Below are 23221 nucleotides of genomic sequence, written 5' to 3'. Positions count from 1 at the left end.
TATGTTTTGTGATTCTGCTGAAAAACTTGATCTGATTCATGTTTTGGGTTACTACCTAAAACCGTTTTGGTGTGAAATAGGACATGGCTGAAGTAGTGTTGTTTTGTTTTGTTTTTTTGTTTGTTTGTTTGTTTTTTTTTTTGAGACAGAGTCTCGCTTTGTTGCCCAGGCTAGAGTGAGTGCCGTGGCGTCAGCCTAGCTCACAGCAACCTCAAACTCCTGGGCTCCAGTGATCCTTCTGCCTCAGCCTCCCGGGTAGCTGGGACTACAGGCATGCGCCACCATGCCCGGCTAATTTTTTCTATATATATCAGTTGGCCAATTAATTTCTTTCTATTTATAGTAGAGACGGGGTCTCGCTCTTGCTCAGGCTGGTTTTGAACTCCTGACCTTGAGCAATCCGCCCGCCTCGGCCTCCCAAGAGCTAGGATTACAGGCGTGAGCCACAGCGCCCGGCCTGTTTTGTTTTTTAAGTGACATACGTCTGCAGAAGACAGACTTTCATTTTAACGACTAAGGATCAGTATTTGAAGGACAGGACAGGGCTCGCTGTCATTGCTCACGATTGCTTGAGCAACATGCCCACGCCCAGGCCCACCCCTGCCCCCACCACCACTCTGCCCAAGTCTCCACCCCAGCCTTTGCACAGTGCTGCGTCTTAACAGTTTAAAGGCCTCTGCCCCTGCAGGATGGCAGTTTGCTGCCCCGACCCTACTTCTTACCAATCTGCAGAAAGCTTTGGTTTCCCTGTGCCTCAGTAAATAAGGAAAATGCTTTCTTATGGGGTTGTTCCAATAACTGAGTGTTCCTTGCCATCCTCTACAAAAATCACCATCTGCTCTCCCAGATTCTTCTGGAAAGAGCTTCATAACCATGTCACCCTGACAGTGGTGCTGCAAAGAAAGGGAAACAGCTCCTTCCATTTCCTGGCTGCTGTGCCCACTCCCGCACCCCCTCTCCACAAGGGTACTGCCGGTTCCTGTGTCACTTTCTGCAAGACCAGGACCAACCTCAAAAGAGGAGAATGCGGTGCCCTGAAGGATACAGTGTCTCCTCCCAGGGGGTCCTGTGGCTTTCCTCAGACTCCCCAGGAGTTGGTCAAGCAGCAGCGGGTGTCTCACACTTTTACTTTCAGTCTGAGTTACATAATTTCCAGGCTTCCCTGCAGTTTTCTCCTCCTGAACTGTTTACACAGCAACTCTTACCTACGAGGCATCACATGGCTTTTCCTCTGTTTAGAAGATCTGGATGGCTGTGTCCCAAGTTTTTCCTACCTAAGATCCTTTTCAATAGGAGACGGATTCAGCCTATCTGAAGATCAAGAGTTGTGGGTGGCCTTTGTGATCCTGTTAGCACGCCCACCCCAATAAACACTCTTCTGATGAATAACAGCCCTTCCTTTTCCTTCCCCACCTGTCTGTCATTTGGTCATGATGACAGTAACCGTGGCAGAAGCACACATACCCCTTTCCAGAAATCCAGGGACTCATTTTGGGAAATACTTTCATAATTAAAGCCTTTTGAGAAATTGCTACATCTTTCTTGAACTTATCTCATTTTTTTCCAGAGGTACCTTAAACCTGCATTAAGGGGAAACCCACCCCAAAACAGTCCTACTTAATTACCCATCCTTCCTTGCTCCTTTCTCCTCATTAATCATGCACGTCGTTGCTTAAATGAAACAGATGAGTACACCATAATTACATCTCATAGTGTGTTTTTAGAAATCATTTATTCCAAACATTTACAATTTTCACCTTAAATGTACAATAGCTGGTAAAAAGAAAACATTGAAAAACATAATATACAGGCATCAGCCTTTGGTATTTGCTTTCAGGTAATTAGGTAAAAAAACCAAAAACCTTAAAACTATTATTTCTCTCCAAGAAAACAGCATAGAGGTGAGGTATTCTATTTAACAGATAGGACCTCCATCCAATAAAGTCTATTAATTAACAGCCTTCCTACATGCTGTTCCCATCCTTTCCTTCCAAAGTAGTTCTTCTTTTGAGCATATGTTCATAAAACTGACAATGTTCCTTAATAATCATTCAGGTTGCCATAGAAACCCCTGGCGCTGGCGCCCAGGCACACTGAGGACAGGAGGCTGGAAGGACCTTTAGGGGACGCTCAGGAGCACCTGGCACAGAACCCGGCTGGCTGGCCTGCACCTCCACCAGCAGCTGTGCCGACTGTTGCCTGGGAGAGCTGGGTGTGGGGCTCACGGCGCAGTGGATCATGGGTTGCCCCTGCATCTCCAAATTAAGACAATTTCCCACTAACTCCACCTGAAGCTGAGTGTCAGAATCCTCCCCAACTGGGTCAGCCTTAAGGACCCGCAATGAGATGATACAGCTCAGCAAAGCAGTTGGGCAAGACATTCCTGAACATTCTCCAGAAAACCCACAAACCACGACCACTCCCAACCTGCCCCACTGGGCTCTGTTCACCACCAAGTGGGCTCCCTGCCCAGCGCCAGCAGCAGATCCTAGCTATACCGTGGTGACCAGCTTCCTTTCTCCCAAGATGGCAGGGAACCGCCGGAGACTTGGCGTGAGCTGGCTCAGAGCCGGGCATGCAAGCCACAAGGGCAAGGGCCATCAGAGCAAAGCGGTCTCAGAGTTACCCAAGGCCTCCTAGACACATCCAATGCTACGCCCTTGAAATATTTTTTAAAATATTGCATTAATGCTACAAGAATTAATGAGATCACTTTAACTTAGACCTTGAACCAGCATATTTTTTTACTTTTCCCACCCAGCAGGATAAGTTATCAGACTTAAATTGTCTCTGTCCCAACATTTCACATTTGGCTGCATGGCAGAGGGCTGCAGGTGTTAGGTGCGTAACAGACTGTTGAGGATACAAGGTGGCAGGTGTGCTGCCGAAACACAGGTAAGAAGGACCTGTGGACTGAGACACATGCTCAGTTACCACAGATTAAAGCTTAGGTTATATACCTGTGTACAATGAGCAAAGCCTCCAGCCCAGAGAGGACAAACACTTCCTTCATTTATACTAGCTTATAAAAAAATGAAAGGGAAAAAAAAACCTTCTTCAATACAAAAAAAAAAAAAAGGCAGTTCCGTTACAATAATAATGAAAGCAATAACAATTTGGAGATCAAAGCTGCCTAGCTCTCGGCAATAATGAGCTATCTGGATTTCACATCTTCCACTAGCACCGCTCTGCCCGGCTTTGGTAATATTACATGCGGGTAAAACGGTGTAAAGAATTAACCGTGGGCACAGAATCACCCTTTCTCATGCAGATTCTCATTTTTAATATTTCCCTTTAACAAGCATTTTTGCTGTTCAAGTCCCAGAAACTTTCTATAGAAAAAAAAAAAAAACACCACCATGAACACCTGCCTGACTTTTGTCAACTTAAGATGAGTTGCCTGAAGCAGCAACAGGGTCGAAAATGTACAAAGCCAGCAATGAAAATCATGGAAATCCCTACTTGCTCAAGATAGCAACAGCTTGAACTCAGCAAACAATAAATAAAACATGGTCGTTTTCATCCTTTTGCACCTGTGTGGGGGTGGTGGCGGTTTTTCTGAAAGGGCAGACCACTAGAAAAGTTGTGTGGTCTGGTAAAATTTGGGTCCGTGGTTACATGACTGAGTTTAATCACAGCTCCACGCTGGGATATACCCCAATACCCGAGGGCGCCTGTCTGGGTAACCACTGACATCACTGAATGTTCAAAGCCCGGACAGAAATTCAGCTGAAGTGGTTAGTCACGATGTCGCAGCTAGACATTTAGCCGGTGCTTCATTTCTAGCTGAGCTGAATCAAACTCCAGGAAAACAAAAAAAAGAGGAAGGCGCTGAGGTGAGGGATTTTTAAAAGAACCTCCTCTTTGATAACGGAGGGCCCTGGCTGCCAGAGGCGGGAAATTTCTAGGCCCCTGCCTGGTACTCGTGGGAGGGAGACTGAGACACCCTTTCCTTTGCACCCGCCTGGGCGCTGTGAAGTCACAGCTGCTTTCCCCCAGAGAAGACGCAGGCTATTTTTCCGCTTTTTAAGACAAAAACAAAATACAGAATGAAACCAGAATCTCTTCTCTAGTAGGGAAAAAATTTTTTTTCTCCTCCTCCCTTTTCAGTTTTGGGCTAAACGAAGATACTATGTTATTTACACACTGACACCCAGCCAGTACTGGATCTTCCACACTCTGGAAGAAAAAAATAGTCAGCAGTTTTTTAAAAACCAAATCGAAATACATTCTTGCCGGGTTCTTTTTTTCTTTTCACATTGTCTTCCTTAGTTACTCAAGTTCAGTTGAAAAAACAAAGCTGGGGTGAAACCGTTTGATTTCCGCACTGGCAGGAGCCCTCTCAGTCACCAGCTCTCCTGTGGGGGCCGTAGGGGGGGACAGAGAACCCTGGTTTTCAGAGGCTGCAGCCTCCTCGGCTCCCCCACCACAGGGGACCATGGAGACCCTGCCCCCCTCATCTCTGCTTGTCTCCTCCAGAAGTCCTGAGATCCAAAGCCAATACAGTAGCTTCTGTATTCAGCAAATGCCTGGGATTATCATTCACATTTAGCAAAATGCTAATGAGGAACTAATTATAATTCCATTTAAAACCATCAGGCCCTGAGACACTGTATTATTCACCCACCCACCCCCAGCTGTTTTTCAAGTGTGGGGAAGGAAGGCAGGGGAGAGCCTCTTCCCCCCTCGCCTCTGTGGCTTAAGTAAAAAGCCATCCTTAGGCCTAGAAAATGGAACTGGAAAGGCACTTGGGTTTCAAGAGTTTGAGCTGGAAGGTGAACGGGCACAGTGGGCCAGGAGCGAGGCCACTGGGGGAAACACCTGTCTCTGGCTGGAAACACCTGTCCCACCTGCCCGAGGGTACAGCTTGCCGACAGGTGTTGGCGGGACAGGCGACCAGCTTCCCCACACGGAGGCCTCCCTGGCTTCGCCCCTCTGAGTGTCCAACAGAGTCTCGACGTGGCTGTCTTCACGGTGGCCTGAGTTCACTCTAACACCTTTAAGCAGGGCATTTGGCAAGAGAGGTTTGGAAATCCAACCACCTCTTCCTTCTGAATAGATGAAGCGAAGTCATTTTTCATCCAGCGTAGAACTTTCTGCGAAGCTCTTCTGTAACAGTGAAGCCAAAGGCTCCACACCCCTGAGATGAGCTGGCACGGCAGTGGGAAGCGTCTTTTGCTAAGCCCGTTTGTGCTCCGTCACCCACACGGTCCGGCGTGCCCGACACCCAGCCTGCCAGGTGCCACGTGGCCAGCTATCTGGGGAAGAAGTAGTCCCTGTTGCTGATGTCATAAGGGCTCCGTGGGTCCCTGGCATCTGGTCGGTTGTGGTTCAAGGTGTTGTCAGATTCCAGGCTGCTGGGGGACACCGGCGGGGAGATGAGAGGAACGAGCACTGGGATGGGGTTGGGCCTCTCGGGGACCAGCTGCCCCAAAGAGTATGGGGGGTGCGTGCTCGTCTTGCCTTCTTTCAGGGACTTCAGCTGCCATGTCTTCTTGAGCCTTCACACAAACACACAAAGACAAACCACACAGATGTTTAGCTCCCCTGCGATGAACCCACAGTGAAAAACAACAACAGCTGGCTGCCTGGTGGCCTGGAGCGCCCAGGTCTCAGCTCAAAGAAGTGATAACTTGGCCGGGCGCAGTAGCTCACGCCTGTAATCCTAGCACTCTGGGAGGCCGAGGCGGGCGGATTGCTCAAGGTCAGGAGTTCGAGACCAGCCTGAGCAAGAGCGAGACCCCGTCTCTACTATAAATAGAAAGAAATTAATTGGCCAACTAATATATAGAGAAAAAATGAGCCAGGCATGGTGGCACATGCCTGTAGTATCAGCTACTTGGGAGGCTGAAGTAATAGGATTGCTTGAGCCTAGGAGTTTGAGGTTGCTGTGAGCTAGGCTGACGCCATGGCACTCACTCTAGCCTGGGCAACAAAGTGAGACTCTGTCTCAAAAAAAAAAAAAAGGGGGAGTGATAACCCATCAGCTTTTTTTTTTTTTTTAAATCACCAGTGATTTCGCAATACTCTGGAGAGTTGGTGAGTTTCAAAAACTACCCCAGGAAAATAGGTACGTACTGTTGGCCCACTTCATGAGTGAGAAAACTAAGGTGTGCATGGCCATGAGTGTCCCTTCATAGCACCAAAAGCTCACTTGACCACCCCCTAATTTGTCCCGTTGCAGAGGCTGCCCATTAGGTACCAATGGTACCTACTAATTAGGTACCATTAGGTACCATCATCAGTCCCAAATCCACTTTCTTAAAAAAGAGAAAGAAGAAAGTGTTCTTTTAGTGGGGAAGGAAAATGGGCCTCTCAGCAAATTAAGGCTGGCAAGAGGCAGATGATTTGCAACTGTGGTTTAATAGCAGGGAAAGGGCAGCTCACCCTACAGCCCCGCTGTTCGTCTTGCATCCCGTCCTCCCCAGCTCTCCCTAGGCCTCCGGGTCCGCTCCCGCCCTGCTGGCGAGTCCTCACAGACTCAGCCGTGGGCACCGTGGGGCACAAGTTGACTCATCTGACAGGAAAGCCAATGTTACACAGGAAGGAGATAGACATCTCTCTGATCGCAGCTTCGTTTACAGTGCTCCACTCTGGGCCCAATGCCAGGGCTCAGGAACCGAGAAAAGTCACTTGACAGCTCAAAGAAAGATGAGCTGGTGATATGGATCTTCAAAGGTACCGCCAGGTCCCCACCAAAAAAAGGGCCCTTCACAGAGCCGGGCAGCCAGGGCCCAGCCTCACCTCCTCTCTCTTGCTTCCCACTTCGAGGCTGACTTACTGCCTCCAACAAACCCAAAGTGGGAGCAAGGAGGCCCCCTCACCTCCAGTTACTCCAGGAAGGGCCTCAAGGGAGGAAGGGAAACCGATATTAAAAACACGATTTGGGGGATTTTCCTTGGGTTCCTTTTCATATTGACAGGCTATTCCTGTCCTTGTTATGATAAATAATTAATAGTTGGCTCCAAGTCCGCCACTGGCTTTCAGCCTGGTATTCAAATGGAATAAACATTCTGCTGGACCTTTGGGTCATAAAAAAAATGGGATAAACAAATCTGCAGAATGTTACTTTAGAGCTGCACCATTTGGACACTGGTAGGAAGAGAGCCCAGCAGGGGTGCTTACTGGAGCTATGTGGAGTCCTTGAGTGGAATTCTCCTCCCTTGTGAGAGGGCTGGGAGAGAGTCATTGCACCCTGGATTCCAAAGTATTCAGACCCTCAGACCTAGGAATTCCACTTTGGGGAGTATGCCCTAAAGAAATAACATAGTTATGGGAAAAGCTTTATGCACAAAGATGTTCAACACAGTGTTGTTTATAAAAGCAAAACACCTGAATACCCAACGTTGGCTTGGTATATTTACCTAATAGAGGAGTCTGAAGTGAATGAAAGTGAGATTTACAAAGAATTTATAATAAAGTGGGAAATGCTTATGTTATAGTGCTATTTTTTTTATTTTTATTTATTTATTTATTTTGAGATAGAGTCTCACTCTGTTGCCCAGGCTAGAGTGCCATGGCATCAGCCTAGCTCACAGCAACCTCAAACTCCTGGGCTCAAGCGAGCCTACTGCCTCAGCCTCCCGAGTAGCTGAGATTACAGGCATGTGCCACCATGCCTGGCTAATTTTGTCTATATATTTTTAGTTGGCCAATTAATTGTTTTCTATTTTTAGTAGAGATGGGGTCTCGGTCTTGCTCAGGCTGGTCTCCAACTTCTGACCTCGATCGATCCACCCGCCTCGGCCTCCCAGAGTGCTAGGATTACAGGCATGATCCACTGCGCCTGGCCTATAGTGCTAAATTTAAAAGGTAGAATTCAGAGTTGTAGACACAAAATAATTGTGGTTATGTACAAACAAGAAACTAGGCAGAGTAAAAAGACTCAGAGGAAACTCAAAACAGTAAGTGTCCTTGATCTGCATGGGTGGTTCACTTTGTGGAAATTCATACGCATGGCATGTGCACTCTCCTATGTGTTAGACTTCGACCACATTTGCATTTTTAAAATTAACAGTAGATAACTTTGAATAGCATATGGTTTTTTCTTCTTCTATTTGTCAGCATTTAGCAAATCACCTGTAATAATCATATGTCATATATATATACACACACTATATATATATATATATATATATTTTTTTTTTTTTAAGGCCCTATTGACCTTACTTAACCAAAATGAAAGCAATCTCTGTCCTCAGTTTTGTCAGAGCAACTAGATGGGAACCAGAGCTTTCCTTTTGAAATATTTTGAAGAGAAAATGAAATCTGTTCTGAAAGTCACGAAGCTCAAAGGGCCTTTGAAAAACCAGCCAGCCTAGGGGTGGCCACACCCGGCGTGGGTGAACTTGAGCAGGCCTGGGGGCAGGAGAGGACATGAGGCAGGTAGAAAGAAGAAACAGCTGAGCTATGGACTTCATTTGCACCTTGACCTCCACCTTTTATCTGTTTTACATATTTGGGCTTCAAACACTTTTGTTTAAAGAAAAGTTTCCGTAGCTAAAAGAAGTTTTTTTGAATACTCATAACAATTCACTCTTTTTAAAAAAATATGAGTGTCCTCCCCCAAGGCCACAGGGAGTACCCCCTGCACCCAGCCACTTCCATGGCCCAGGACACCATAAAAGCCCGTCTGCCCCCACTGTGGAGGTGGAAGAATCTCTGATTTCAAAATATTGGAATGAGACACTACATTCAACACAAGATGATTTCTAAATCATAAGCATATACGAAGGAAGTCCTCACTTAATGATAAATGTGCATATTCTAGATAAATATTAGAAAAATAATTCTCTGCTAGGAGAATCCTATTTTCCCAGTGCCCGATAGCATAAAATAGAGAGAATTGGTGGAGGGCAGGAATAGAGTGGAAAGAATTGGCCCCTGTAAGTTATAACATCCACTTAAGAGGCTGAGGCGGGCGGATAGCTCAAGGTCAGGAGTTCGAAACCAGCCTGAGCAAGAGCGAGACCCCCGTCTCTACTATAAATAGAAAGAAATTAATTGGCCAACTAAGATATAGAGAAAAAATTAGCTGGGCATGGTGGCGCATGCTGTAGTCCCAGCTACTCGGGAGGCTGAGGCAGCAGGATTGCTTGAGTCCAGGAGTTTGAGGTTGCTATGAGCTAGGCTGATGCCACGGCACTCACTCTAGCCTGGGCAACAAAGCGAGACTCTGTCTCAAAAAAAAAACAAAAACAAAAACAAATCCACTTAACAAGATGTTTTTTTAACAGTACATTTAAATTTTTAAAGGTTATCACTGATGTTGCTGGAAAAATATTTAGGAAAATACTATGTTTGGGACACCAAATAAATGTACTCAAAGTAAAAATATGGTATCATCAACTGGCAGGTTGAATGTCCACCTGCCTCTCACAATCTACCTACTGTAAATGTGACCATCCCAGCGGTCACCGTGGTTCAGCCACTTTAGTACTCCCAGACCCCCAAGTATCTTGCTTTGTTGCCCAGGCTAGAGTGAGTGCCGTGGCGTCAGCCTAGCTCACAGCAACCTCAGACTCCTGGACTCAAGCAATCCTGCTGCCTCAGCCTCCCAAATAGCTGGGACTACAGGCATGCGCCACCATGCCCGGCTAATTAATTTCTTTCTATTTATAGTAGAGATGGGGTCTCGCTCTTGCTCAGGCTGGTTTCGAACTCCTGACCTTGAGTGATCCGCCTGCCTCAGCCTCCCAGAGTGCTAGGATTACAGGCGTGAGCCACTGCGCCCGGCCTATACTCTTTTCTTGACAGGAGAGATTTGGGGAGTAGAGGAGTTCATCACTTGAAATAACCAACCTCTTTCCAAATAAATTTGCCTTACACAGAAGAAAATGGAAACTCACCCAGCTAGGAAATAAATTACTAACATGTCCTCAGTGCAGGGCACTCGCCCTGTCTGTGCCTGCAGGGACTCTGGTTGTTTAGCAACCAGCCAGTGTCCGAGCATCATCAGCAGATTAGCAACTAGGGCTGTTTGCAACCTAATGCTTCTCAATTAGCGGTTAATAGCACACCAAGATGGCACTGTTTGTTCAAGGCCAGTGGTGGACTGATAGGACCAGCTGGGCCCACCTCTAGCCAACAGCAGGATAGGACCATGAGCAAGGACTCTCAGAGCATGGGTTCCAGTCCTGGCTCTCACTTGTCCTTGAGCAAGCAAGTCATTTTACCTCTTGGGGCTGTTTTCTCATTTATAAAAGTGAAGGATTTGACTAGATGTGCCTTAAAGCCCTATCCAAAGAGCGTGAGCTTTAGGCTTGAATCTTGGCCTTACCCTTCCTAGCTGTAATCACTCAACCTCTTTCAGCTTCAGTTTCCTCAACTGTCAAACAGAAATCATATCTACTCTACAGGGTCCGTGGTGGATTATGAGAAAGGCATGTTGAAGCCCTAAGACTGTAGAAACAGGGTTAGCAAGCAGGAGGTAGACCCCTGAATGCGGACACGGCCCCTCTCTGGCCAAAAGGTTTTGCTTCCTCTAAGAAGCTACCTTCACTCATTAGGAATCTTATTTTCTGCAAACCTTTTGGACTGCTTGTTCACTGCTTTATTGAAAAACCAAAGTGAGAACAACCCTGAACCCAATTTGAATTGCCATCTTGCTAATCTTCCAAGCCCAACCACCAGTGGTAGCCAAGCCAACGAGGGCCACTGGAGGGATCCAATGAGCTAACATGCAGTCAGGTTGCCCAAGGGGTCAAGGCCTTACTTCTCCTTCCCAAACGTCCTCAAAGACCAACTACCACAATCACCAGATGGAGTCCCTTGAAAGTAACACACGAGGGAAAAAGAAAGGAAGGGCATAGTGCAGTTTCTCATCCACTCATATTATCACCAGCATTGACCGCTGCCCAAAGGGCCCAGGCTGACTTCTTTTAGGGCTTCAGCTTATACAGAAATGCAAGTTCCTGCATTAAAATCACAAACACTTAAAAGCTTCATTATTGCCTGTTCTTTGGGGACACCACTGACTGACTCTTCTGCAAGCTTGGGAATGAGAGACAAAACCAATGACCAAATGGAGAGCCGGAGACGAGGATGAAATGGGCACAGTGCGACAGTGGCCAGGGCGCCAACCCAGCCTGAAAGAGTATTTCCTAACCATGGCTGCAAGGGAGCACTAGGACAGAACATTCAAAGGTCACCCTTTTAATTCTACATGGATTGAAACATGAATATTCCCAAGGAGGTCTTGCCAGCCACTTTGGATTTAACTAGGTACATGCATACCTCTGTTGTGGGACTTCTCGCGTGGTACTGAAATCATTCTAGTATGTGGCTCTTGGAAGGGAGGAAAGGTCATGCTCATTTTGCAATCCCAGAGCCTACGGTGTTTCTTCAGTGTCTCGTGCATACTCTTCCCTCTGGTTGTCACAACACCAGGGTCCCCTGGTCCTTCTCCAGCCCCACAGGCCACTCCTCCTCCACACAACTCTCCAATGTCGGGTTTCTGCAGGGCCCTGTCATCCACCCTATCCCCATCCTCTCCCATGGCTCTAATTACTATCTACATGCTGGTGACAACCTGAATTGTCTAGCGAACATGTCCACTTGACATTCTCACAGGCACCTCAAACTCGGGGGGTCCCAAAGTGCAATGGTCCTTTTTCACTCAGACTTGTATTGTCTCTGACGTTTCCACTCTCAGTGAATGACACCACCATTGCCCGGATGCTGAAGCCAGAAACTCGAGGATCACCCTGACTCCTCCCTCTCCATCCTCCTCATCTGATCTATCATCCATCATCAAATGCTGTCAGTTCTACTTCTAAAATACATCTTCAATCCTTCATGGCTCTCCCACCCATCGCCACCACTCTGGAACAGGCTCCTGTGGTCCCTTGCCCAGATGCTGGGCTGCCGCATCCATTTTACCTCTCCCATCTGATCTCCAAACTGCATGGAGAGGGATCTTTCAAAACTGCACGCCTGACCAGGTTCTTCCTAGTGTTATGAGTGTTATGAGTGCCCTGCAACGGGCACTCATAACACTCAAGAGAAGGCCTAAAACCCTTCCAGTCTCTTTCAAAACCTCCCATGACCTGGCTCCAACCTACCCCTCCACTATTTCCTGCCCCAGGCCTCCCCCGCTGAGACACACGCACTGCTACACGTGCACACACGCACATGCACACACATTGCTACACGTGCACACACACTGCTACACGTGCACACACGCACATGCGCACACACACACCTTCATCCATGTTACATACTAGACTCCTCTACTATAACCCTCTTCTTTCTCCTCCTCCTTAGTGCTACGTCAGTTTGCCTTCCCATGGGATGCTCTTTCTGTAGCTCTCATCACACCAGTAATTACCTCTTCGTGTCTGGCTTCCTCCTGAGACTGTATCTATCCTGTCCACCCCTGTCTCTGACCGCACCTAACAGGGCTTGGCCTCACAGTAGGTGCTGTGTGTGTCGTGGTGTGTGCACTCATTCTGTTGAATGAATGAATGCTCTGTAAATTTCTGATGACGGATGGGCAGAGGAAAGATGGGAACACCACAGGGCCGTCCCTGGGACCCGTCTCACCTCAGGACGATGCCAACGCAGAGGAGCGAACCGAAGACCAGGATTCCTCCAGCCACCAGGAACGTGGGCAGTGGTGCCGAAGAAGAATCTTGCACTAGGTTAAAAAAAAAAAAAAAAAGATAGTGGAGAAAGAATGAATAGGAGTAAAATGATCAGAAAAAGGAGGAGGAGGAGAATGACACTTAGCTGGTGCTGTCAACAGCGTCAGAGGAGCCTCACCCCTGGAAGGTGACACAGCTGTGCCAACCAACCGGCCACCTGACGTGCTTAACAGTTTTCTGGCTGAAGCCAACTCGAGAAGAGCCACCTACCCCCAGCACAATCTGACAGACCCCACCACTTGGCAAGAGATACACCCAAGCTCAGAGTTTCTGAGCTGCTGCGGCCAGCCACGGACTCCCACTCACTTTCAGAGTGGTTTCTCTGGTGGCATTCCACCTACCCCTGCAAGACACAGAGTGGGTACAAGAAATTGAAGGCTTTGGGGACCTCCTTGATGGCAGCTCCATTGAGGACGATGCCAGAGAGGCTCAGATGCTTTAAATCCAATACTTGGAAGCAGTTTTCCTCATTGGGGTGTCATCTCTTTCCTGTGTCCCCACTTGGCACTCAAGTCCCAGCCATATGAACTTCACTGGGTTCTCCAACATGCTATGTTCTCTTTCCTCCAGGGCTTTCCACACACGTTCCCTCTTCTCTCCGGAATGCTCTTCCCACCTTTGCTGCACCCCTATGCTGTCCAGTCCCTACATGGCCTTTGGGTGTCAGATGAGGTAATGTCACTTCCTTTGAGAAGTGACTGCGCTCCAAGCTGGGTAAGTGCTGCTCCTGGCTAATTCTCCAGTTCCACCGCTAAACTGAGCTCCCTGAAAGTGGGACCACATGTATCTTTTCACTGTCATACTCCCAGTGCTCACACAGTGCCTAACGCACGGCGGGCTCTCCAAAACATTTCACTGAATGAAGGAAAGAACAAACTAGCTCCAAAGCAGCCATGTCTTCCCACAGAAAGGCCCTTCCTACAACTGCCAGAGACCCTGGACTGGACAGAGGGTAAGTCTAAGCAGAACCATCTAGGCCGGGCGCGGTGGCTCACACCTGTAATCTTAGCACTCTGGGAGGCAGAGGTGGGCAGATTGTTCGAGCTTAGGAGTTTGAGACCAGCCTGAGCAAGAGCGGGACCCCATCTCTACGAAAAATAGAAAAAATTAGCCGGGCATGGTGGCGCATGCCTGTAGTCCCAGCTACTTGGGAGGCTGAGGCAGGAGGATCGCCTTGAGCCCAAGAGTTTGAGGTTGCTGTGAGCAAGGCTGACGCCACGGCACTCTAGCCCAGGCAACAGAGTGAGACTCTGTCTCAAAAAAAAAAAAAAAAAAGGATGGAGATAGAAATTCAGGAGTCATCAGCCCATAGATGGTCTTTGAAGATACAGAGCTGGATGAGGTCATCAGTGAGGCTGGGTGGAGAAGACACGAGGATCCCTCTCCTCCGTGGCAGCCTCTGAACTCCCCACCTCCTGCCGTCCTGCCTGTACCATTCAAGGCCCATTTCAAATGGCACCTCCTCCAGGAGCTTCCCGTGATTGCCCCGCTGGACATGTTCTCCCAAGTCTCTAAACTCCACTGGCTGTATCTACGCCTCCTCCCTTTTGGCCCATCTCACCCCTGCTCCTAGTTACAGTTACTGGTCTGCTCTTGGTCAGAGCTGCCCAATGGCCTGGGGCCTCCTTGAGGCGTGGCTTTCATTCTGTCTGAGCCCCCAGCTGTGCAGAGCTCAGCTCCGGGTATTCAGCAGGTGCTCCATAGGTGCGCTGCACCCGGTAGCACTCCGCACCTGGGAAGGTGCAGCACGGCACCAGCATCGGGTGCAGGCAGGAATCTGCCCAGAAGGGGAATGAGGCCAAGCACTTCCTCACAAAGCCCAAGAACTAGCAGATGGAGCTGCTCAAGAGCTGAACCTCTGGAGTCTGGACGCCACGAGTCCCCTATATCCAGCAAAACAAACACAGGCCCTGAGATTGTTCTGGATTCAAATGTTGGTTCGTTTTCCCGGTCTTGCAGGTAAGGGGAATCAGAAGTATTGAAATCAAAGGCTCCCAAAACAAAGACTTCCCTCAATGGGTATCCCATTTCAGACTCCATTAATTTTGTTCGTAGCTCGTTCATTTGCACTGTGGGCCAGTTCTGAAATATTTCACGGATTTGTCTCGCTCTTCTTATGGTCCCTTCACTGTACCTTAGCTAACTTCAACAAACTTCCTCCAACTTCAACATATAAAGGAATAAAAGAGCATTTTTGCCATTGATCCTCTGCCAACCTGTCCAAATAAGAAGAGACTTTCTGCAGACACAAGTCTTGAGCCCCTCAGACCATAGGGATACAAAAATATCCAGTCCTTACCTGGGAGGCTTGTCGCGTTTGCAGAGTCTCCGGGGAGAATATTATCATCCTCGTTAGTGGTAGTAGTAGGTGCCTAAAAGAGACATTCCTCACCATAAGCTGATTTCTGCAGGCGCCACCACCACTCAGGCCCAGTTCAGGAGTCACATCCTCCTCAGAGCAACCCCCACTCCTCCCGAGGCATTCCTTTCTCTAGCTCCTGAACCTCTCAGTATCTGACCTTGGTCTCCCTCAACTTTTCACTAATATTTGCATTATTTGTGCGCACAGCTTGCCTGCTCAAAGTGGGCACAGCACCCTGCATGGAGGAAATGCTCAACGCACACGCAGAAGCAGGGGCTGTCCTTGTGCATCTGGTGCTTCCAGGGAAAGCACCGCCTGCAATCCTGGCTCCACCGCTTACCAGCTGTGTGGCCTCGGCCAGATTTCTGAACCCTCCTGGGCTTCAGTCCTGTTCCCTTGTAAGGTTAACATGAAGATCAAATTAAATAGCAAATGAGGCCGGGCGCAGTGATTCACACCTGTAATCCTAGCACTTTGGGAGGCCGAGGCGGGAGGATCACTTAAGGCCATGAGTTCAAGACCAGCCTGAGCAAGACCCTGTCTCTACAAAAACTAGAAAAATTAGCCAGGCATGGTGGTGGACATCTGTAGTCCCAGCTACTTAGGAGGCTGAGACAAGAGGATTGCTCAAGCCCAGGAGTTAGAGGTTGCAGTGAGCTGCGATGATACCACTGCACTTTAGCCTTGGAGACAGAGCAAGACCCTGTCTCAAAAAAAAAAGAAAAAGAAATAGCAAATGTAATGCTTATAGTGTATCTGGGCATGGCTAATCCTCCATCAGTGTCATTTCCCCTAGAAGCTGTGTTGGGAGCTCTCTAGCCCCACAGGCATGGGCTTTCCCTGCAGCTGTTCCTGCAGGTGCCCGGACAGTCCTACATCAAACATGGATAAGGCTCAGGAGCCCCGGGCTCCTTCCCTGTGCTGCTTAGGTTCAGAAGTGGCTGTGCCTCCCAGCTTAGCATTTAGGGAATTAAGGACAACAGGAGAAGATATAGTTGGATGAGAAATTGGATTACTCAAATAATTTGTTAAGCAGCTTCAGAGGTAATCCTCTTTCCAATAAATTATGACACCCAGGAGTCCACAGGGGAGGGATTAGGATGGACTGAATCCGGGTCTCAAGCTAAGCCGTTAGTGGTGTCCAGAAAGCTCCGAGATGAAACAGCAGCCTCTGGACGCAGGGCAGTGCCGTGCACCAGGCCAGCGCTGCTCCGCACTTGATAGTACTGGGACAGAACTGCTATCGTCCCCTTTCACTAAAGTTTGAAAAGGACAAGCAATTCACTCATGGCCACACTCCTAGTAAGTGGCAGAGCTGGCATTTAAACCAAATTCTGTCTGGCACCAACCCACAGGCTTGTAACCGCTAGGTGCTGCTTCCCTGACCCTTTTCTAAGAACATGAGCTCACCTGTGTGGTGGACACCTTGGGCTGCGCTGGAGGACTTCTAGATTCTGTGGAGAGAAGGAAGGGTCGTTAATAGTGATTCATGGACCCTGAAGGCCTGTCTAATGGGCTTCAGAAGCAGAAAAAATTCACCCCGATGTTATTTAAAAGAGCATAACCCTGGAATTACCAAATAGCCAACCATAAGGGACTAGCTATATAAATTATGACACAGCCATATAATACAAAACCCTTTAAAAATAGTGTAGAGAAATATTAAAGATAAGATATAATGTTGAATGAAAAATACAAAATAAGAAAACGTCCATGTAGTTTGATCTGGTTTCCAAAGAAACATATTTATATAATTATTTATTGGATAATACATTATGTGTCATAATACTATACATTCACACACAGGAAGAAATAAATGGAAGGGTAAATATCATCAGATATAAGCACTATTAACATTTTGATTTCCGGCCAGGTGCGGTGGCTCATGCCTGTAATCCTAGCACTCTGGGAAGCCGAGGCGGGAGGATCGCTCAAGGTCAGGAGTTCAGGACCAGCCTGAGCAAGAGTGAGACCCCATCTCTACTAAAAAAATAGAAAGAAATTAATTGACCAACAAAAATATATAGAAAAAATTAGCCGGGCATGGTGGCACATGCCTGTAGTCCCAGCTACTCGGGAGGCTGAGGCAGGAGGATTGCTTGAGCCCAGGAGTTTGAGGTTGCTGTGAGCTAGGCTGACATCATGGCACTGAAGCCCAGGCAACAGAATGAGACTCTGTCTCAAAAAACAAATTTTTTTGATCTCCTTCTATGCATCTCCTTAGTACACGTTGCAGGAGAAGGGATGTGTTCCTCCCCTCCATGGGAACAGCGTTTCTGCAGAAACCCCCGAGGAGGGTTTCTGGCCAGAAGAGGCCAAGTACCCAAGTGAGAGCCTGGCCCCGAGGGGCTGGAAGCTGGACCGTGACAGGCAATGGGTGGAACGCTGTGGATTTCAAAATATTTTCTTGTCAGTTCATCATTTTTCCATTAAGAAGTTTTAAATACCACAGAAATGGTTTACACAAAAATGACGAGCCTCACTAAGCCAGGAGCAGGAAGGACTAGCAAGGGGATGGAAGATAAGGTGGTCTTGTTTTTTCTGCTTGGGAGAGAATTTCCAGCAGCAGTACACCATCCTCAGGAAGGAAGTACACACACCACAGCACTAAAGGGGGTGTAAGAACACCGTCTTCCCTCCTCATTGTACAGAGAGGAAGCAGAGGCCCAGAGAGGGAAAGCAAACTGTCCAAGGTCACACAGCAAGTGTGACCAGAATTGAACCAAGAATTCATGGGAGGAACCCAGTTTCTCATTCCCGTGTGCTCCTCCCAGCCCGGCCTAGCAGAGAACAGTTAGACTTACAGCAGGAGGTGACTGAGAGGTGACCAGAAGGTGTGGGGGCACTAGTAAGACAGCTAAAACCAGGAGATGGGAACAGCACTAAATAAAAATATGGGTGACCATGGACGGTCATTTAGCCCAGGGTTCCCCAAATCCAGCCACATTGGGCACCACCTTGAGCCTTTCACCCCAGACCTGTGGCCTCAGAATCCTGGGGAAGGGACCCAGTCACCTGGATTTTTAAAAGGCTCTGAAACCCAGAGAGGTGCTTCAGGAAGAAACGTTTCTACCCTCAGTCCTGACCACCCACACGCATGTGGTCCAGAGAATGATGTGTAACCGCTGGTGGCTCATCCAGGGTTAAAGTGAGAGCAAACCACAAAGCCAGACACTCACGGGCAGAGGGGAGGACAGGCAGCGGGACCCGCAGGAGCAGCGCCAGGTGGCTCCTTCCACCCAGCTCCTAACTGATCTGAATGAGAGTGAGACCCCATCTCTACTAAAAATAGAAAAATTAGCCGGGCATGGCGGTGCATGCTTGTAGCCCCAGCTCCTCAGAAGGCTGAGGCAGTAGGATTGCTTGAGCCCAACCACTTTTGAGACTCTGTCTCAAAAAAAAAAAAGTTGGCAACCTTAATTGGTCCCTGGAATTCTCTCTAAAATTTTACAGGCCTGTGAAATCCCAATGTCTAGGAACCTCTGAGCTACGCACAGGGCGGTCAGGCAGGCAGAGGGGAGGATGTGGGAGGAGGGGATGCCGGGATGAGCAGGGAAGGAAGAGCAGTGCCCCAGATGGATGGCACAGGACGGAGGGCCACATCCTCCAAGGTGCTGGGAAGGAGTGCAGTAGAGGGAAAGAGGCGAGTGCGGGAGGCCAGGCACGAGGGAGGGGTGGCAGGGTGCAGAAGGCCTTCTGCACCCGGCTCAGGAGCTCAGGCTTCACCTGGAAAACCACAGGGGGCACAGCTGTCGGTGGGAACAACAGAGGCAGGCTTGTGACTTAGAAAGATGCCCGTAGCAGTGGCGTGGAGGAAGCAGGGTGTGCGCACAGCAAGGACAGGAGATCAGTTAGGCGTGCTGACTATAAGAGTCCGTTGAGATGTGACAAAAACCTGAACTAAGAGGGGGAGATGTCTGTCGTGATGCCCAGGCTCCTGGCTCAGGCAGCAGGGTGGTTTGGGAGGAGTGGTAATATGTTGGGTTTGGGTCGTGCCGACCAAGTATGTGGCATAGGAGGGAGGACCTGGGCAGAAGTCTGGGCCAAGGAAAGATATGAATCCAGAGCTTAAGAGTCAGGCTCAGGCCGGGCGTGGTGGCTCATGCCTGTAATCGTAGCACTCTGGGAGGCCGAGGCGGGCAGATCGTTCAAGGTCAGGAGTTCGAAACCAGCCTGAGCAAGAGTGAGACCCCCATCTCTACTAAAAATAGAAAGAAATTAATTGGCCAACTAAATATACATAGAAAAAAAATTAGCTGGGCATGGTGGCGCATGCCTGTAGTCCCAGCTACTGGGGAGGCTGCAGCAGAAGGATTGCTTAAGCCCCCAGAAGTTTGAGGTTGCTGTGAGCTAGGCTGACACCACGGCACTCTAGCCTGGGCAACAGAGAGAGACTCTGTCTCAAAAAAAAAAAAAAGAGTCAGGCTCAGCAGGAGACATGGGTGGAAAACAGTCACGCTGGCATTTACTACACACCACATGCCAGGCTCTGTGCTAACCCTTCCCCATCTTGTTGAAACCTCATCACCCTAGGGGGCAGGCATTTTGGTTTGGGGGGGGAGGGTTTGAAGCAGGCATTATTATTCCCACTTGACAAGTAAACAGTCTATGGCCATACCACCCTAAACGCACCCAATCTCGTCTGATTTCGGAAGCTAAGCAGGGTCGGACCTGGTTAGTACTTGGATGGGAGACAAATAAGCAAACTGGGGCTCAGATAGGTACTTCCTCAAGGTCATGCTAGTAAGGGGCAGGCCAGTGACTAGCTCCAAAGCTGTCTGACTCCGGAGCTAGTGCCCCACACAAAGTGGTACAAAGTAGGCGGTGACATGGTAGAGGCAGGTGGGGCCCCCAGTGGAATGGGAAGTTCAAGAAAGCTGCAGAAAACAGTGGATGTCACATGGAGGGGTGAACACGGCAAGACCGCTCCAGAAATGTGTGACCAAGGCTCTTTGGTCCCACTTGGGGGTGCTGAGGAGAGGAACAAAACGAACTCCCCCAGAATGGACGGCTGAAGGGTTTGAGAAGATAATACGGAGGGGCAGGGACCTACCACCTGGAAGGTCCCCAGCTGGCTTCAGGGCCCCCCCTCAGGTGCAAATGCAAACCTCTAGTACCTCCTCCAACCGGTATAATTCCATTCTTGGGGAATACCAGAGGGAGTTAAAGGGATTATTTATAAGGAGTAAAAGAATAACGCCCTATGCCTAACGGTCTATTCCCAGGCACTTTGTCCCTTGCTGTCTTTGTAAAGGGGTTCTTAGGGGCCCCCAGACTCAATGGCAGCACAATCAGGGAGAACTCCCACCAGGAGAGGATAAGCTCAGGGAACTTGCACTAGGGAGAAAGCTGCCCTGTGCACAGGGAACCTCTGCTTCTTAAGGGCACCAGCCTGTCTTTCCTGCCCTGTCAATTTAAATGAACCACTGCCGCAGTTGCCAACAGCAGCGACCTGGCCTTGCTGGCCAAAGCAGGGGCCCCAGGAGGGTGTGACTCTGGGCTCCCACCTTAAAACAGAAGGCTGTGCTGGGGCCACTGTATCGGTGCGGGCCAGGCCCCAGCCTCAAGGGGGCAGCACCTGCAGAAGTCCAGGCTCCAGAGACCCTCTCCATGGCCTCCACCCCACTCCTACAGGGGCCCACCGAGGCTGGCCTCCACCTGCCCCACTCGGACCTCCCATGCACACACCTGTGCCCCAGCCTCACTGCACAGCCCGCATCACCCCGCCTCACACAGCGCCATGCCTCTGCACCTGCTGTTCCCTCCGCCCACGATCCCCATTTTCTCTCTGGGACACTCCTACACATCCTTCAAGACACAACTCGGTTGTCACCTCCTCCGTGAAGCTTTTCCTGCGGTCTCTAAACCGGCCCGACAGAAGTGTCTGTTCCAGCCTTACCTGCTACCTTACAATGGGGCGCTCCTCTCCCTGGCCCCGCAGCACGACTGAAATCACGGGAAAGCTTTCTCAAACTACCCACGCCACTTCCCCCTCCACATTCCAACTCAGGGGGCCCAGGACCGCATCCAGGCTAGCGATTCGGGGATTCCCATGGCCCCACTCCCCTCATCCCCCACACCAACACTGCCCTGTAACTGCTAATCCCCTTACATTCGCAGTGTGCTTTGTCATGTCATCAGACCCACAAAAACTCGCCGAAGGCAACAAGACAGGTCATATCATCCCTACTTTACAGAAGACAAGACTAAGGCTCTGGGAGGTGAAGGAACTTCACCAATGTCACACAACCGGATTCCTAGGTCCAATGTGCTTCCCGTGACCTCTGTCTCCCAGAGGTCACCACCCCCACACCTATGCTGGGAAGCAGGGGCATCTACTCTTTCTGGGCTTTGAAAACTGAAGGTCCTTGGGGTCGGGAAGCCCACTGGTACAGTATCTAGTGCACTGGCATGTCCCAACCAGCCAGATAACTCCACTGTCAGTAAAACACAGCTCACCTAGTGTTCTAACCTCCCTCGTATTTTCCAGAACTGCTTCCCAATTTCCAACCTAAATCCCTCTTGCATCAGAATCCTCCCCAGTTCCCCTTGCTCTGCCCTCAGCAGAGAGGGGAGCAGCAGGTTTCCTTCTTGGTCATATTGACCACTGGGGTTTTGAAGACTTGCCCCGAACCACACGTATAGGATGGAGAGCTCACTCTCTAGCTGCTTCTGTGAGAAGAGAAGCCAAATGCTCTGTCTGAGCTCACGTGGCCACTCCAGCAGGTCACAGAAACACCGTGAACCAAGGCTGAAAAGGGAAGACTGCACCCCATGCTGGCCAGAGAGCCCCCACTATGCCGTCTTCCACTAGAGGGAAGACGTCAGCAATTTAAAGAGGGACATCCACAGTTGAGACCAGATTCAGGGGAAGGTGACCAGACAGGTGAGAAACCCACAAACCATCCAAACAACAGCCTGGGACGAGGGGCCCAAGCAGATGCAGGTCCTCCGGGAACTCCACAAGAATTCAGAGAACAAACCAGGAGACGTGTCGTGGGTTACCCCAGCAGACAGAGCAAAGGTCCAGGAGGCCAGAGTTGGGTTCACACAAGAAAGAACTTTCTACATGAATCGATATTTCTTCAAAGAAGATATGCAAATGGCCAATAAGCACATGAAAAGATGCTCAACATCATCGATCATGAGGGAAATGCAAATCAAAACCACAATGAGATAACACTTCACATCCATATGGATGACTATTATCAAGAAACAACACTCTGGGAGGCCAAGGCAGGAGGATTGCTCAAGGTCAGGAGTTTGAAACCAGCCTGAGCAAGAGCAAGACCCCGTCTGTACAAAAATCAAAAGAAATTAATTGACCAACTAAAAATATATATAGAAAAAATAAGCCGGGCATGGTGCTAGGCTGATGCCATGGCATTCTAGCCTGGGCAACAGAGTAAGACTCTGTCTCAAAAAGGAAAAAAAAAAAAAAAAAATATATATATATATATATATATATATATATATATAAAAGAAACAAAAACAGAAAATAATAAGTGTTGGCAAGGATATGGAGACATTGGAACCCTTGTACATTCTGGTATGAATGTAAAATAGTGCAGCCACTGTGGAAAACAGTATGGCAATTCCTCAAAACATTAAAAATAGAATTACACTTCTGGTATATACACAAAAGAACGGAAAACAGGAACTTGAACAGATATTTGCACAGCCATGCTCATAGCAGCATTACTCACAATAACCAAAAGGTAGAAGCAGCCCTAGTGTCCGTTGATGGATATATCTCTGTGCAATGGAATATTACTCAGCCTTAAAAAGGGAGAAAATTCTGGCCAGATGCAGTGGCTGATGCCTGTAATCCTAGCACTTTGGGAGGCCAAGGCAGTAGGACTGCTTCAGGCCAAGAGTTCAAGACCAGCTTGAGCAAGAAGCAAGACGCTGTCTCTACAAAAAATAGAAAAATTAGCCAGGCATGGTGGTTCATGTCTATAGTCCCAGCTACTCAGGAGACTAAGGCAGGAGGTTTACTTAAGCCCAGGAATTTGAGGTTGCAATGAGCTATGATGACACCACTGCACTTTAGCCCGAGTGACAGAGTGAGACTTGGTCTCCAAAAAAACCCAAAAAAACAAAAGGGAGGAAATTCTGACGTGTTAAAACATGAATGGACCTTGACGAAGACACTATGCTAAGTGAAACAAGCCAGTCTCCAAAAGACAAATACTGTCTGATTCCTCATATTTGA

At 48.8% G+C, this 23221-nt stretch overlaps 1 protein-coding gene across 1 annotated transcript in view; it reads right to left on the bottom strand.

Moving 5' to 3' along the window:
* Positions 1 to 1700: 1700 nt before the first annotated feature.
* Positions 1701 to 23221, bottom strand: part of IL6R (interleukin 6 receptor) — a 49226-nt gene continuing 27705 nt past the window's right edge. The window contains exons 7-10 of the mRNA XM_020284964.2: positions 16417 to 16460; positions 14944 to 15016; positions 12544 to 12637; positions 1701 to 5501 (exon numbers count right to left, since the gene is read on the bottom strand). Of these exons, the coding sequence (XP_020140553.2) occupies positions 5255 to 5501; positions 12544 to 12637; positions 14944 to 15016; positions 16417 to 16460 (458 nt within the window). The 3' untranslated portion in view covers positions 1701 to 5254. The remainder of the gene's footprint in view (positions 5502 to 12543; positions 12638 to 14943; positions 15017 to 16416; positions 16461 to 23221) is intronic.

This window comes from Microcebus murinus, chromosome 2 (assembly GCF_040939455.1).
Source record: "Microcebus murinus isolate Inina chromosome 2, M.murinus_Inina_mat1.0, whole genome shotgun sequence".
Lineage (NCBI taxonomy): Eukaryota > Metazoa > Chordata > Mammalia > Primates > Cheirogaleidae > Microcebus > Microcebus murinus.
This window is presented reverse-complemented; position numbering and strand designations above follow the sequence as displayed.